This window comes from Leuciscus leuciscus (genome assembly GCF_965113295.1).
Source record: "Leuciscus leuciscus genome assembly, chromosome: 22".
Classification (NCBI taxonomy): domain Eukaryota; kingdom Metazoa; phylum Chordata; class Actinopteri; order Cypriniformes; family Leuciscidae; genus Leuciscus; species Leuciscus leuciscus.
This window is the reverse complement of record NC_138746.1, coordinates 1,359,624-1,377,123: the sequence shown is the minus strand read 5'-3', so window position 1 is coordinate 1,377,123 and position 17,500 is coordinate 1,359,624. Positions and strand designations below refer to the sequence as shown.

General features: G+C 36.8%; 1 protein-coding gene and 1 long non-coding RNA gene across 2 annotated transcripts in view; both read right to left on the bottom strand.

The window, feature by feature from the left end:
- LOC309486292 overlaps positions 1-17,500 on the bottom strand; it is a 431,359-nt gene that overhangs the window by 381,414 nt on the left and 32,445 nt on the right. The gene's annotated exons all lie outside the window — the stretch shown is intronic.
- LOC309486180 (gamma-aminobutyric acid receptor subunit pi) overlaps positions 1-17,500 on the bottom strand; it is a 56,712-nt gene that overhangs the window by 37,951 nt on the left and 1,261 nt on the right. The window contains exon 2 of the mRNA XM_082153413.1: positions 6,797-6,877. Within this exon, the coding sequence (XP_082009539.1) occupies positions 6,797-6,840 (44 nt within the window). The 5' untranslated portion in view covers positions 6,841-6,877. The remainder of the gene's footprint in view (positions 1-6,796; positions 6,878-17,500) is intronic.

Sequence of the window (17,500 nt, the reverse complement as noted above, 5' to 3'; positions counted from 1 at the left end):
AGCTCCCGAAAAAAAAGTTGCTTTATTGTATGATAGTCCGGTATAAAGAGACGTAGGCTACTGACAGATCAAATAAAAACATGATTGTGGTAGCCTTTATGATTGGTCTGATTTCTTCAAGCGTTCACTATGTTTTTTTACTATGCGTATCTTCAAGCGTTTACCATGTTTACTATGGTAATGGTTAGCGTGCATAGTCTTTTGCATCGCAAACACAAGGCATTCAAACATGAACGCGAGTTAAATTATTTTAAAAGTCTTTAATGCTGACAGAATCATCCGGCGCTGCCGTCTCCCGACTCAGGTGAACTCCGCCTCTGTTCATAACCACTCCTCTAGCCCGAGCTGGCCCGCTCTGGCCCAAGGTATTCGACGGGCCAGAAATCCTGGCCGTTGGCCCCGAGTAAGCCCCGATCAAGCCCCGGAAGTGACAGTGGAAACGCGACTGGCCCTGGCACGCACTAGCACGGCCCGGCCCTGGCCCGACAGTGGAAACGAGGCTAGTGTGTATCAGTCACATTTTGACTGTGCTCAGCAGATGTTCTTTCACTTCTTTTGTATAAGCTGTTTTTGATTGTGGTATACAGCAACAATTTCAAGTCATAACTCTTTATTATTTAGTTGTGTATAAGAGCGGCTTTGTACGTTACTAATTATTCAGAATATAAGTCCACAGGCATTATGTTTGTATGAGAGCTGCTGGTACATCATTCTATATTTTTGAACGAAAGCTAATAAACAGCTAAATGTTTGTTTGTTTTTGTCTGAAGGATTATATTGCACATAACAGGAGGATGTTGGTTAGAAGTCTATTATTAAATGCTAGAGATGTAGTGTGTATTCATTGCTAGTACAGGCACACGTTTATTTTCCTGTTGGTTCTTTGCAATGTTGGGACATATGGGTCATTCCACGAAATCAGTGCCTTTTCAACTTTGAAAAATTAAAATATAAAATAAGTTTAAACAATTTTTTTTAAATATCCATTAAATGAAGACAGCATAAAATAACAAGAAATCGTATTGTGCCATCTCAGGCTATGTCATTTTTTATTTATGACTATTTATCTACCTCATGTTTTGATATTTTTGTCATGCCTGTTACAGACACATGCGTTACTAGTTTTAATTAGAAATATGTTATAGTTTTCATATATATGAGCAGTATTTTAGTCCCTCTTTTCACTGGAATTGTTTCAAAATTTAGATTTCTTTTTTCAATCTTATATTTGTCATTCAGATGACCAAGAACATACAAATTTTGGAGGGTGATCACATGTCAATTAAGAAAAAAATATATTTTTACAAGAGAGATATTAAAAGAAGGGCTTTGTCAAAAATACAATATAGATAGGGTTACAATGGAAAAACTTGGAAGGCCATTTCAAATATAATTTTTCTATTTTTTATGAAATTAATGACAGTAACAGGATTGACATCATAGTAACAGGACTGACCAGAGTAACAGGGATGACAGGACACACATTCTTCAGCGTACACTGCACATATTTGTTTACATAATTTTGTAAAGTTTTACCTTTTTAAATTGTATTACTTGACATAGTTGTATTAGCGAAGCACATTACATTTCTAAGAGATCTAAAGATTTAAGGGTATTGTAATTAGAGTAATTAGACCCATGCGTCCATCTGTTTGTCTGTGTGAGTATGTCCCCTCACAGAACTTAAAATATACTGACTTGGTTCAATTATTAGGCAAGGAAGATAATCAGATCTTGGTCTTTCTATGACAGCCATTCTCAAACTGTGGTCCGCGGACCACTAGTGGTCCGTGAGGGTACTGCAGGTGGTCCGTGGAAAGGCTAAATAAAATATAAAATAATATTTTTTTTACCTTCATTTGACCAGGAAATTCCCATAAAAAAAGAAAAGTAAAAAGAATATGTAGGCCTATATTGATATAACATTTTAATTAAATTGTCAAGTTATTGTGTGATTACTAAAATAGCCTAGTGGTGTTCGGCCGTGACATTCAAGTTCAGTGCCGTTAGAACCACAGCATTGGTTCGGTGGATAGCAACAGGTTCTCTGAAGAGAAAAGGGCAGAGGCAAATATGTTCTCATTATCACATCACACGCATAGCCTTTAATGGTGCTTCACAACGGACGAAATTTCGCTTCAAACTTTTGTTTTTACGCGCGTTAATTTAGCTCTTGACGCGCGAATTGATACAAAGTGGCAGTATCACTAGACGCGGCAGGCGCGAATTTCACATAATCCCTTTTTGAATTTGACGCGCTATTCGCGTCCGGTGTGTGAACGCACAGTTAGGCATAGGCAGTTTATATGAAACGAAATGTTTATAAATGGAATGAATAAGGCCTGTTATTATTTAATTTCCAGTTAGTTTCTTGATCTCGCGTTTCTGAAATGTTTTGCAGATGTGCTGTTAAGTGGACAAACTTTTTGAGGACTTGTAAAACTCTGAAGATTAATAATAATAATCCCCTAAAATCGCCAAAGGTTTTGAAATGTTGACTATATTCCAGTGTTCTTATTACTGTATAGATTTCATACTACATTGCTATGGAAATAAATAAGCCTGTTGTTTAAATGAACCTGATTATGCCCTCGGCGCTTGAGTAGCCTAAATAAATAAATAAAATATGTGGCAGCCGTTGTGTGCAGTAAACTTTCCTTTAACAAGCCTGTGATGTGATGACCAATGATAGTTTTAGTGCTAGTAAGCCTATTTAGAGGTGCGGATTAATTCAGGTAGGACTGTGTGTAGACATATTTTATTATGTGTATTATGAGGTGGTCCGCGAAAATTCTTGATTACAAATAGTGGTCCACACACACAAAAAGTTTGAGAACCCCTGTTCTATGATGATCTGAAAACAGATGCTAACATTTGGTTTCACTTTCTTGAACATTACAAGATTGGAGCGAGGGTCTGCAGTCACCTTACTGCTATTGTTTGTAATCGCACTTACATGGATGAATTGACAATGAGTTATGGAAAAAAATTGTTTTATTGAGACTAATCATCTTTTCCTGGTCATTAACATGACATAAAAGGAGCCAACACTTAATGGCATACTACTATCATCTGTAAAAATGTATAGTGCAAATATAAAATAAAATATAAATCAACACAATAATGTTAAAACTATTTAAATAGTTAATACTTTAATTGCCAGATGCACCAGCAATACCAACTCTGAATGATATAGGCATTAGCTCAATAAAACACCCAGGATGACCTTTAAAAATGTTAGCAATTTACACAGATAAACTTTAAAAACAGTGTGGCTAAGGTGACACCTAATCTATGTCATCCCTGTTACCCCACATGTCAAAACCTGTTACTAGACAAAAGTAACAGGCCTGACAGTAACAGGTTTGACAAATTCAAGCTAATTTGCTAATTGCTAGCTATTAGGGCAAGGCCACAAAAGCACATGTTGTACACTTTGAAAGGATATTACTTGTAGATATTGATTACATTAAGTTAAATAAATAATTGTTAAAATGTATACTATAAAAATCAGTAACAGTTTTGACATTGCATGATGTCCCCACCTCAGTTATACCTAATAAATCATCAAAATAGAGCATTATAGAAGAGAGAGAGAAACTTACTTGTGTTTTAACTGTTGGAATAATGATTGAGAGATGATGTAACTTCCTGGAAGTGATGTCACAGGAATGTACCATTATTTTACAAGGGGTTTTTGGTGAGGGTAACAGGCATGACATGAAATCAGGGGACACCGATAAAATGGTTTATATTTTATTAAAAATTATGTATATTTATGCCAAAACATTGCTTAACAGTGACACTATACTTAGAACAATATGAAAATGTGATTTTTGTATAATTTTGCCTTCAATTTGCAAATTAAAAGTCCTGCTGAAAAAGAACAATCACAGGGAGGGACAGGCCCAAAACCTTACCCTTATCAGCATAATGCAATTTTAATTATTTAAAATAATATATAAATGACTTTAATTTAATGTAATATTGAGGAAATAATACATAGTACTATTATGTTTTTAAATCACAAATTTATTTGTTGTTATAGTAATTCTACGTCTGATTATTTCTCAAGGACACAAAAGGCACCAATTTCGTGGAATGACCCATATGCTGGCAAACGTAACCTTACAGCTGACTTGCCAAATCACTTTCATTTGTTTTATTAATAAAATGAATATAGGAAGTATTGGAAGTAAATTTTTAATGGGTCATTATAAATACTTTGCTTTAAAAGTACCAAGTAGTCACACACACAAAAAAAAGATGCATTGATAATTGTTTTATCATTGCATCGCAGCCTCTGAACCGTGAGACGCCTGGAGATTCCCACCCCTAGTGTTCGTGTGCTGAAGAATCTGCACGGCCACCACATGTGCCTCCGCTCACTCGTCTCCATTATTGATGATAATCAGAGGAACTGCTGGAGTCTGGAGCTCCGGGACACGAGGCATGAAAGTGCTTGATTCAAGCGCTGCGGGAACTAGGTGAGTGTCAGCATATATCAATCTCACGGTTACTGTATCACGCCTAGAGACGCTCCTCGACCCTTATGCACATGTGTGTCTGTTCGCGTGGGTATATGTTCATCACAGTCTCTGTTTTCCGAGCATCAGACTGTGAAAAAGCTCTCAGTATTCCCGAATTCCCGAATCCCATTATTCCCGCTGCGTGTCCCAGCCTGTACACATTTACAAAGTTCACTGACACCAACATTCATCTGGAATAGATTATAAACCTTTGTTTCGGTCTTTCATGGAAGAAATTCCACACTATATTGCATTATACAGTTTATTGGTATTTAAACCTAATTTTCAAACATTCTTCATCCTTCTTAATTTTGATTTCCAGACTCTTTCGAAAAATCTCACTTAAGGAATATATATTTCACTCAAAAATAAATTCCGGTGACACACAAATATGTCGAAATGCCGCTTTGGCAGCGCGTTTGAAACGTGTGTGTAACAGTATATTGGATCCGTGCAGCTAAAATTAATGACATTAATGTTAATCAAACAAGAAAAGACAAAGATAAAATCACTCACTGGTCTTGAATTAATAACTTTTGTATACTTTTGTTTTAAATAAGGATTAGTCTATATTTAATGTACAGCAGTGTTATTTTACATGTGATTACTTAATTTAATTTCTGTGTAGGCCATTACTTATCTGAATAGTACACACTCTAAAAAATAATTATGTGGCTTAGTAAATATTACAGTAATATTTAACTTTATTAACTTAATAAAATCTCTGAATATCGTTTACTTGATTGTTTGAGTTAAACATACCAAAATAATTGAGTAAAAATCCAACAGTTAATTTTATCTAAAATTTACAGTTATATTTAAGTTTTTTTCACTAAAAGAATTTAGTATTTGACTAACCAATTATTTCTTTATAATACACTTAATATATTTGTGAAATTTCTATCAAAATATTTAAGAATGGAGAATTAAACTGATCTGTTTCAAGAAACAAAAATATTACTTAATTCAAATCAATATTATTAATATATTTAACACTCTTAAGAAATTGGATAACAGACTTGAATTAGGCTTCCTGAATGTTTAAATGTTTCATTTTTACTTCTAAAATGTTTGTTAAATGAGTTTAAATGTAGGCAATATTGTATAGGCTACATGTTAAAACAGTGTAAAATGTGCTGTATTGCTGTATTCATCGACAATAAAGGCCAATGTTATGTATATTGGTGGTTGTATGGAATACTATTTTACAAAGGTTTAGAGGAAATTAAATTAAATAAAAAAAGAATGCTCATAAATAAAAACAGTTAATATTACTCATAAATATTGTTTTTTAAATGTTTAAATGTTAAATTATTTCTACTCAGTTTTGTTTGTTAATGTACCAGATGCAGTTACACAGATTTACTTTTTTTTTTTACTCAATTCATAGTATATTTCATTGATTTCACAGCTTTAAAAATTACTAAATTTTTTGGAGTGAAAAAATGTTTCACCCAAAAAAATGTGTAAATAATAGTTAAACTTTTTAGAGTGCATCTTCCTGAAAAACCTTAATTAGTGTTTTTGTTCTGTTGTATTTTTTGTCAGTTTTGTTTGTAATTAGTTTCTTTGTTCTGGTTTTATTGCTGACTGTTTGCTCATCTTCTGTAACTGTTTTGAGGACTTTTTACTCATTAATAAACCTAGCATTAGTTATTATTGACCAAAATAATCGTGATTATGATTTTTGCCATAATCGAGCAGCTCCAGCTCATTATTCATGTATAGTAAGACCTGAAGAGACTCATGTGAAATCATACATGAGAAAAGCCAGTCAGTCGAGTTTGTGGCAAAACCTTTTTACAGTGCTTGTATATTGTTGTCTTTCAATGCATATTATTAATACTCAGATAGTAGAACTGACATTATATTCATTACAAGATGATTAGTTAAAACATTTCCAAATGCACCTGAAGACTATTTTTCCAGTCATGAATTTTGCCATTGAGGATTTCTTAAAAATACCGTGCAAAAATCTCGCCTCGTTCTTGTGAATCCAATCTCGTTCTGGTGAGCTAAGCGTCTCGTCACACCCCTAGCATTAACTACTGGGAAGCGTTAACAATTCATCAAAATATTCATTTCTTTCTTAAAAGGAGATGTGGGTGAATATGAATTTTATTTCTTGGGTAAACTTTCCTTAAAAGAATTGATGAATAATTGCATCCTTAATTCGGAAATGTACTATTCTAGGAGCACATATAAGCCTGATTTTAGAAACGTCAAACACGATTAAATGAGCTTGATCCATGACAGAATCCTCTTACCTGCTGATGAAGAGGAGGGCAAATAAACAGCTGAAGGAGGTCATGGTGAGCGAGTGAGATCTTCAGTCCGCTGGAGTCGATCTGAGGACGAACATAAGCAATATCAATCTCAATTTATTTATAAAGCACAATTAAAAACAACCACAGTTGACCAACATGTGCTGTGCAATGCTCTGAAACCAAAAACAATGTATACAAATAAAACAAAACAACAACAGACAACAAGGGACACCACAAGTTATAGGCAGCAGTGAAGAGGAACGTTTTTAATTCTAATTTAATAATATGCAATGTTGGTGCGGTTCTAATATGAATCGGTAAACTGTTCCAGAGTTTAGGTGTGGCTGTGGAAAAGCTCGGTCACCCCTAGATTTTAACTTTGACTTTGGAACAGTGAACAAACTCTGGTTGGCAGACCTAAGAGATTTAATGGATGGTGTTCACACAACAAGTCTGAAAGGTAAGCGAGGCCATGTAAACATTTAAAAACAAGCAGAAGCTTTTTAAAAATCAATTCTATAGCGGACTGGAAGCCAATGTGAAGACATTAAAACAGGAGTAATATGTGACCCTGGACCACAAAACCAGTCACATGGGTACATTTTTTTAAATTGAGATTTATAAATCATCTGAAAGCTGAATAAATAAGCTTTCCATTGATGTATGTTTGTTAGGATAGGACAATATTTGGCCGAGATACAACTATTAGAAAATCTGGAATCTGAGGATGCAGAAAAATCAAAACATTGAGAAAATCGGCTTTAAAGTTGTACATTTATGTTCGTGATTGTGCTGCATTCACTCACAAAAATACATGTTTTATATATTTACGGTAGGAAATTTACAAAATATCTTCATGGAACATGATCTTTACTTAATATCCTAATGATTTTTGGCATAAAAGAAAAATAGATAATTTTGACCCATACAATGTATTGTTGGCTATTGCCACAGATATACCCGTGCGACTCGAGACTGGTGACGTGATCCAGGGTCACATAACGATCGGCACACTGGGTCAAAAGACACGCTTCGACAGAACGTCTGTAAAAGAGTCTTTTGTACTGTTGAAGCGCTGGCTCTTCTGACTGTCAGTGTATTAAGCTGCTGGTTGCTTACAAGAGTCATTTCATACATCATTTTATATGATAAGGTCCACTTAGAACGTTAGACATGATTTAATGTGGCTAAAGTCAATGCATTTTTATGAGCATTTTCCACATGGTCATTTTTTGTCATTTTGTATAAGTATATTTGAGTATCACTGTTTTTTTAGCATCTCGCATATTTAATTTCATTAATCCTTATGTAAGAAAAACAGCATGTTTTGTTATAATGCAAAAACACACTGACCAACTCCCAGAGAAAACTCAGAACGCATCTCTTTACTCTTCATGCAGATTACTGTAATTATCTTAACAAGTGTCCTAGTTTTATCACTGCTAGTTTTATCACATAACACACAAAAAGCCCTGTTCGGACAGTAATTGTTTCTCATGGGGTCGTGAGGTTATTTTCAACATTTACTGGGTTAGTCTGTGATAAAGTGTCGTCCGAATCCACAGATCTGAGTTTACATGAAGAGATCTCTTCAAAATTCACTGTTTAAATCCTTCTTGATCACTGCCGACACCGGCCGTACGACAACTGTGGCGCTTCACTGTAATTTACTTGCATTATTTTAAAGACGCACACTTTTATCACTGAAATACTGGAAAGTATTTACAAGAACAATATACAAGAAAAAAAAAACATTTGAACAGAAAAATTTGAAATGTCCACTTAATCTTTAATATTTGGCCACTTCTTTAAAATAGAAATGCTACAGCCGCTGTAATTTCCTGAACAAGAACATGTGCACATGCCAGTCAACTGTTTGGTTACCAACATTCTTCAACATATCTTCGTTTGTGCTCAGCAGAAGAAAGCGATCCATACAGGTTTGGAACAACATGAGGATGAGTAAATTATGACAAGTTTCATATTTGGGTGAACTATCCCTTTAAGCTGCGCATATGGAACAATTGCCTGAAGAAACAGGGAAACCAACTAAAAAAAACACATACCACGTATAATCGACGCGCTACATGTAAACGATATTCTTTGTTGTATTTTCCAGTCAAAATAACGGAGTTCATTTGGAATCATTCAGCTTTTAAGAGCAAGCAGAAGATATGCCGGTTTCTCCGGAAGTGGGCGGAAACTAATGCGTTAATGGCAATCTCATTGGCTGGCGCTCATTCCTCTTTTGATTGAACCCACTTGAGAACAATATTCTTGATTAATATTCATGAACCCAGCAGCTCATCAATCCATAGTGCATTGTATGTATATTGTTATTAGTAGTAGTAGAATCAGTAGGCTAGTTTTTTATTTATTTATTTTTTTATAATAATTACTATTATCTATTACTATTATATATATATATATATATATTTTTTTTTTTTTTTTTTTTTAGAAACACTGAATGACCAACAATATCTTAAACACCACCACCAAGTTCAGTTAAAATGACAAATATGCATTCATACATGGTTACCAAGTTTTAGTTCTAATTACTAGAGTTCTATCATTAAATAGTGCTTGATTATCATAATATAATGCTTGATTGACTGATGTTAAGAGTGTACGTTCAGATATTTAAAAACGTGCCATTTTACAAATTTAAGCTGATTTGGTGGAATCATATATATACGTACATTATACATATATATCAGTCTGGCGAGTAAACTAAAAAATGTACTAGCCAATGGCGATTATTGCCGAGGTGTGCGTAGAGGGTTGTGTCACCAAACGTCCTCTCCCAGTGGGCATCACAGATGGCATGAACAGTCTTCTTCAGAGCAAGACTCTCCGTTTGAGGTAAACTACTTGGTCTTGAGAGCAGACAGACGTATAATTGACCCTTTAGGCCAGTGAAATCTGCTCTATAACGCACTGTAGAGTTCAACAGAGCTTTCAAACACCAGCAGCGGATACTAACAGAAGGTATTCCCAATCAAGCGGAAGTCATTTCCCATTAACACAGCTCCAGCACTCATCTACACATCATGTAATTATTAGCAATCTTAATTCTAGCTTTGCAAAACTGATGCCTTACTCTGGAGTCGCTTTCGCTTTCTTTACTTTTTTTTTTCCCAAATGCACCTCGCTGGGAGGATGAAAGCACAAGAAACGTCTTCAGAGATATCAAACATCCAGATGGTTCATCCAGAAGGGTCTGACTCTTGCCATTTTTCAACGAGGGAAGCAAAATGCATGCTTACGACATCCTGAGCGCGCTTGAGAAATCTGCTAAATAAAGATATGCCATGATATGAATGAAGAATACAACATTGGTGCACAGTTTTGCCACTCAATGGCACAGGGATCAACACTAGAGTGAAGTATGAAACATGAAACTACTTATTTAACTGTTTGGAATGAAACGATTAACTATTTTAAACATGGAACCGCCAACAATTCTATCATATCAGCATAACAGGTGCAGGAAAAAAATACAATATGTATTATAATCCATAACTACAAAGAACTGAATCCACAGCTCTAACACTCACGTATCAATATGATTGTTCCCGATCAAATCAACAAACACTTTCAGGAATCACTGGAGCTTAACAGTTTGAGAAGTGCATCAAATACACAAAAAAATCTGAAGCCGAAATAAATAATACATAAGTTGGCATATTTTGCATTTCTGTTCCAATTATTTTAAGAATGCAACACAGAAGCTTTTAAAATTCAGGAAACGGGTAAGTGTGAATCCAAGAGGAAATAATTAATTGCCTGGATATGTTGTATTTGTGGGTGTAAATGAAAAGACTTGGACTTGGTGCTGGAAACCCAAAGCACAGGACGATAAAGACACCAGAATAACAATATTCATGATTCTGAAGCTGGAAATACAGAAGTATTTTAGATAAATATAAGCTTGCGCTCTTTCCCTCTGACTAGATCAGTGGTTCTCAAAGTGTGGGGCGCGTCCAAAACCACTGAAGTGACGTCGACGTCCGGGTTAGCGGTAGCATGAGCCGCCAGGCAAGTGTTATTTAAATAAACTCCTGATGTACTTACAAACTTTACAATGCCTCGTTTTATGAGTACAGAACCTTTTTGTACTCCTGTAGAAGTTTGGTACCATTCTGGGCATTATTAGTGGGGTAATCTACCAGATTTATCATAGGATCCATTAGCGCCTGCACTAAACCATCCAGCTGATATCTCTAAATAAGCTCTAACTTTAATAATGTTCAACCAAGGGAAAGAAGGCTTCTGGGGGGTGTTTGGCTCGAGGTCATGGTGCACTCCGAACCATACCTTTAAAGGCATAAAGACATTGTTTGCAAGGAAAAAACGCTTATGTCATTTTGGTGATCAAAGATGAGTTTTAAGGGATAAAATTATTGACTACAGGGAGACTTTAAATAGTTTTAATACATCATGCAGCCTTAGAAAACGGTCTAATAATGCGGTTCATGGATTCTAGTCCGTGGAATGCGCTACTTCCGGTATTTTGCCGGTTACTCGACACGGGTAAATTGGAATCTGTGATTTTTTTAAATCGAATACTGTAATTTAAATCTAGGAATCATGACAGCCCTAGATCAGAGCTAAAGAGTCTCATTATCACACACACACTTGGCTTTCCCTTGTGAACAACCATGCATCACTCAGGCAGATGCAGCAGATACTGGCTCATTCACACACACACACACACACACACACACACACACACACACACACACACACACACACACACACAGAGAGAGAGAGAGAGCAGTCCATGGCTCGTCACTGGCTACGTTTACATACACAACTTTTGTTTCAATTGGACTGAATTCCTTCCGATTGAAGAATCTGAATGTAGTGTTTACATGAACGCTAAACATGTGATCGGGTTGATGTGTGTGTTTATATCTCACAAGCTTAAAATCGGAATAGATTTTTTGACATGCGCGAATACACAGAGTTTCCCGCTGTTTGCCCATAATAACCATTCTCATACATCGGTTCTTTATTTGTTTTAAACCGCAGACTTCATATCAGTTTCTGGTGATAATTTGGAGACGATGAGCGTATGAGCCGCTGTGCCGCTGCTTATATTGATCACACAGTAAAACTGGCCAAAACCAGTCGTCTGTGGATGAGTCTGAAACCGTCGTCCTGCTCCACTTCACACACGCAGGGAAAGGAGGATTATAGACAGACGGGAAACTCATTCATACACTTTATTCATCAGGAGAACGGCTCGTTCAGCGCGTCACACGTCATTACGCTGTTTCTGCGTCATCGCACATGCGCAGTCCTTTCAGTTTCAGTGTTCAGTCTGATCAAGTGTTCACATGTTCTCTGGATCGGGTTAGAAAAGGAATAAACCACCCCTTTCAATTTTAATTCGGATCGAGCTCAATCGAACCGGTTAAGGTGTTTAGATGAAGGCTTTCCAGTCCGATTGAGCCGTCATCCCATTACTAACGGATTATTTGGTTGCATGTAAACGTAGCCACTGATGATGAAAGTGGTTGTATGTCTCTAGCCAAAAGCTCTATGTTTAGACGGCACAAGAAATCCAGCCATATCTGCGTCCTTGGTCACAATCTCACAGCCGTCGGGTCACACACACACACACACACACGGTCATCAGATCCGGGCGTCCAGCGGATCCTCCGGCTCAACAGCAGATTGTGGCCAGTGCCTGAGGAAATTGAACTGGTGCAAGTGTGACTTTTAAGTAAAGTTTTGAGTTTAAGTTGACATGAAAAGGGCGAAAGGAAAGGGAAAAAAGCATCATGTGACACAGCTTTATCTAATGTCCTGTCTTACTCTTTTCATCACTTTTTTTTCACTTTTCTCTCTCTTTGCTTAAAAGAGCAAGTGAATATGACTCACAGTCAGGCGAGAAAACCAAGCAAATTTCTCCACGACCTTTGACCCAGCTCATATGACAGATGCTCAGTCCTAAAACTGTTATCATAAGTGACTAGACCGTATGCAACATGCAGAGCATGATATATTCCCATCCATCTAATGTGTGTGAGAGAATCAATACTTTACATCTTTATCACAAACACACGATATTAGAGATGCTTCGATCAGGATTTTAGCAGCCGATACAGACTTATGATCCTTCAAGCTTTATATAAGTGATATGCAAGCTCTCTTTTGACTGTTAATTTTTGATGATTTCATGCAATTTCAAATGGCATACTTAAAAGTAATGGCTTACAATCAATTGCTGTTCAACATTTTTGATCGTCTGAGACCAGCCACCCGGACAGCTGATGCAACAATCGGTTTGCATAACCAAAGAATTTCTGCACAGACTATCAGAAACCGTCTCAGGGAAGCTCATCTGCATGCTCGTCGTCCTCATCGGGGTCTCGACCTGACTGCAGTTCCTCGTCGTAACCAACTTGAGTGGGCAAATGCTCACATTCGGTGGCATCTGGCACTTTGGAGAGATGTTCTCTTCACGGATGAATCCTGGTTTTCACTGTATAGTGCAGATGGCAGACAGTGTGTATGGCGTTGTGTGGGTGAGCGGTTTGCTGATGTCAACGTTGTGGATCGAGTGGCCCATGGTGGCGGTGGGGTTATGGTATGGGCAGGCTTATGTTATGGACAACGAACACAGGTGCATTTTATTGATGGCATTTTGAATGCACTGAGAAACCGTGACGAGATCCTGAGGCCCATTGTTGTGCCGTTCATCCACGCCCATCACCTCATGTTGCAGCATGATAATGCACGGCCCCATGGAAGCTGAAAACATCCCAGTTCTTGCATGGCCAGCAGACTCACCGGACAAGTCACCCATGGAGCATGTTTGGGATGCTCTGGATCGGCGTATACGACTGCGTGTTCCAGGTCCTGCCAATATCCAGCAATTCAGTACAGTAAAAATGCACATTTTAGAGTGGCCTTTTACTGTGGACAGCCTAAGGCACACCTGTGCAATAGTCATACTGTCTAATCAGCATCTTGATATGCCACACCTGTGAGGTGGACGGATTATCTCGGCAAAGGAGAAGTGCTCACTAACACAGATTTAGACAGATTTGTTAACAATATTTGAGAGAAATAGGCCTTTTGTGTACATAGAAAAAGTCTTAGATCTTTGAGTTCAGCTCATGAAAAATGGGGGCAAAAACAAAAGTGTTGCGTTTATAATTGTGTTCAGTGTGTATATATATATATAAATGATTATACTATACTGGCCAATGTAGATTCAAGATAAGATAAAAAGGGCTGCCAGACCCCATAAAACTTTGCAGAAGAACCTCAGATAGTATGTTTAAGATGCTCAAGTTTGAGACACGACATCACCTCTGTCACCCAGCGTTTGTAAGACGGTGGCATTGCCTATTTCCAACTGAGAAGAATCAGGCGTCTAGCCAATAATGTGGAGAAAGCCATGAGCTCTCTCTGATTGGCTGTTAGCTGCATTTCTTCTGGCACTACCCCAAAGATGGAAGTCAGAGGATTGGGATCAAGACCTTTGTTGCATATAAATGAAAAGTTTCTGAAAATGTCTGTCCAGAATGTTATTAATCTGGGGCAGACTACATCTGGGGCATCTTGCGTCAGACCCTGGACACATTTCAGCCAGCTTGCTCCTAGAAAGATGGAGCCCGTGAAGTGAATGTAATGTGATTTTAACCCATTTTTGCACATATTCTATTTGTAATTTGTTCTTATTTTAATACTGACTGTCTTTAACAATATTAAAAATGTATGAATTAGTTTCTGGTGTCATAACCTTATTTATTAAGGTCAAATGGATCAAAAACAACTAAAACAATAGCCTAACTAAGCCTATTTTATATTATTTCATTTATTTATTACTTTTGTGTTTTGGAGCCAGTGAACATTTTTGCAGGCAAGTAAAACATTTCAACCACAGTAGAAAAAAATCCTTAGCGTTGAGCCCTGAATAAGTTTACTTTCTTTTTTTCTTTTTTTTTTCAAAAAACAAAAATGTTTTCATGGTTTGTTTTTAGTTAACGATAATATCCCTGGCCAAGTGTGAAGTTCCACAGAAGAAAGGAAGTCATGCAGGTTTGGAACGACATGAGGGTGAGTAAATGATGACAGAATGGTAATCTCTTTAATGAGCTGTTCATTTAAGCATCCATGTTGGGTAAAACATTCTAGATGAAACTACAGTCCAATCAATGGAAACCTGACACAGTCAAAAAATGGATTCTCATTGCCAGCAAAAGTGTGGATAGTGATAAGTAGTAATGCATGTTCATGTGAAAATATACCAATAATGATCATTATTTTTTGTGTGCCCAAAAAGAGCAGCTTGCTCATTAAGGACTAACTATCCAAACTGAGCATCTCTGTGTTTACATTCACCCGAAAACCTACAAACTCAACACACACACACACACATCTAAAGACACGGCTTGAACTCTCGTCTGCAAGGACACACACATTCTCTAGATGCATGAAAATGCAAGAGGATAGAGATGAGCCAATATCACATATGACAACACCGACTCCAAATCCCATAATGCACCTGTGCCAGGGAGCACATGAGTTTTAATCAGTCAGAACAAACGAGCTTCATCTATAATGTGTGCCCATCTGGTAACGGCAGCGGGACAGCAGGGGTCACGATTACCTTGAATGTAAATTAGTAGAATGGTTCACAGAATACAAATCACACTAATATGTACTAGGGTTATATCAAGCTATATCAAGAGGATTTGGCATTTCAAATTAATATATTAAATTATTATTAGGCGAGGCAATTATTATTGCTAAATTAATATTATATAATATTTAGCATAACTCCTCATTGGAAAACGTTTTAAAACATTTAGTTGATTTAAATTTGTTTAAATATGTAATTTTGGTGATCAAAGATGAGTTTAAGGGATACAATTTGACTACAGGGGGACTTTAAATGTAGACATCAGTGCTCTCTAACACTGTTGACAAAACAATCCACAATCTGAGGCATTATTTCTCAGCTGTCCTCTTTATGAAATTATGGTAATTCCGACCTGACGGGAAGAAAACCTCGATTCAGAAGTTTAGCCGCTTACAACAGTGAAAATCCCAAAGGATATTTCATTCAAGTGAGGACTTATACACCGGGGAGGACGCATGAGAAGAAATAATGGATCAGCTGTCACACTTTCTACAAGATTTGTCACTACAGTTTGCAAAGAGCCCAAAGGTCAAGGCAGAGGAAGATAGAAAACCGAAATCAAGACCAGAAAGACCCACACAGCTGAAAATGCAGGAAGATCCAGAGAGATTCTTCCACTACTAGGTGAGCAACACGACAACCCTCCCACCGAGCCAGAGATAATGTGATTGATAGCCAATCAAGCCTGTAAGACTGATGGGAGTTGCCGCTTTAGGAAGGCCATCAATGATCATAGCCTTTGTCCCTTGTGTGGAATCATTGTTATATTGTTTTTGACCTTCAGTAGGACAGAATCCTGCAGTCATTCAGGACACCAACAGCACAACCTCTCAAACAACTATAACTCAGGGTTTGAGCTCCGGACATGAGTGATTCCTCAAATCTTGTGTTGTTGAGGAGAGTGTGTTGTTTTCTTTTCAGTTGCATCATTTTCATCTGCTGGACGATACAACAGGGCAAGTAGCAATTGACAGGTGAACATCATAAATCTCATTAATTGCATGACCTTCACGTGGAGACAGAGATGTTTTTATTATGAGCTCTGACCTCATGAATGACCAAGCAAATTTACAAGTGGGAACCCATGCTGTTTTAGTGCCATTGATATACTATTAGATTTTGTAACTAATTTGGAATTAATTAATTTGGAACAATCAACCTAATGGTTGACTAACAGTTATATAGAGGATATGCATTGACGTCACTTTCCCTCAGTCGGCCAGAGTGACAGAAGAACTGATGAGTGTCTGGATTTAATGGGGGAAACTAAGAAAACGCGAGTAAAACACACGATTATCAGTTTAAACTAAAGGTTGGACTCGATGTTCCTTACAACTTACCACAGATCCAGTGATTCATCATGATTGACATGAAGCCAGGAATCGTGTTTCCTGACATTTATATGAGCCTGATTTTGACGCCAGGGAAATACAAAAAGCAAATTTGCCGGTTAACGCTTTATATAAATACAATATAGGTCTAAATCCAGATGATCACTTATATCAATGTTATATGTATCATCATATCGTCCAACCCTAACACTTGTATAGTTTTTTGTCAGTGTTTATTTAAAGACATCAAATTATGCAGAATATACGATGGTAAATAATGAATGAGTTGTCAATACAATAACAATACAATATATAGGGTGTGATTTTACCCATAAATTCAGCATATTGACACAAAATGATAACTATAAATCCACCTTTCTCTGCCTGGATCCAGTTGTTTCTGTGAATCACAGCGATCCATTTGCTTCTCTGTTCTGTAGCTTTCTGTAAAAATATACCTAAGATTTCTTATCAAATCTAATAATACAGTCAATCTCAAAGCTCTTTCCCATTTTAGGTGTGTTTTGTGTTTTTTGCGGCATTCTCGCTGAAAACCAATGTTGCTACTTAGTCTTTTTAATTCTCCAGGACGACTAACACAAAAGTTTAATAGTTGTACTGAAGTATGAACAATATTGACATGGCAAACACCACTAAATATGAATGTATATTTCACTGCCCTGATTCTAGCACTCTCTATATATTTAGTTT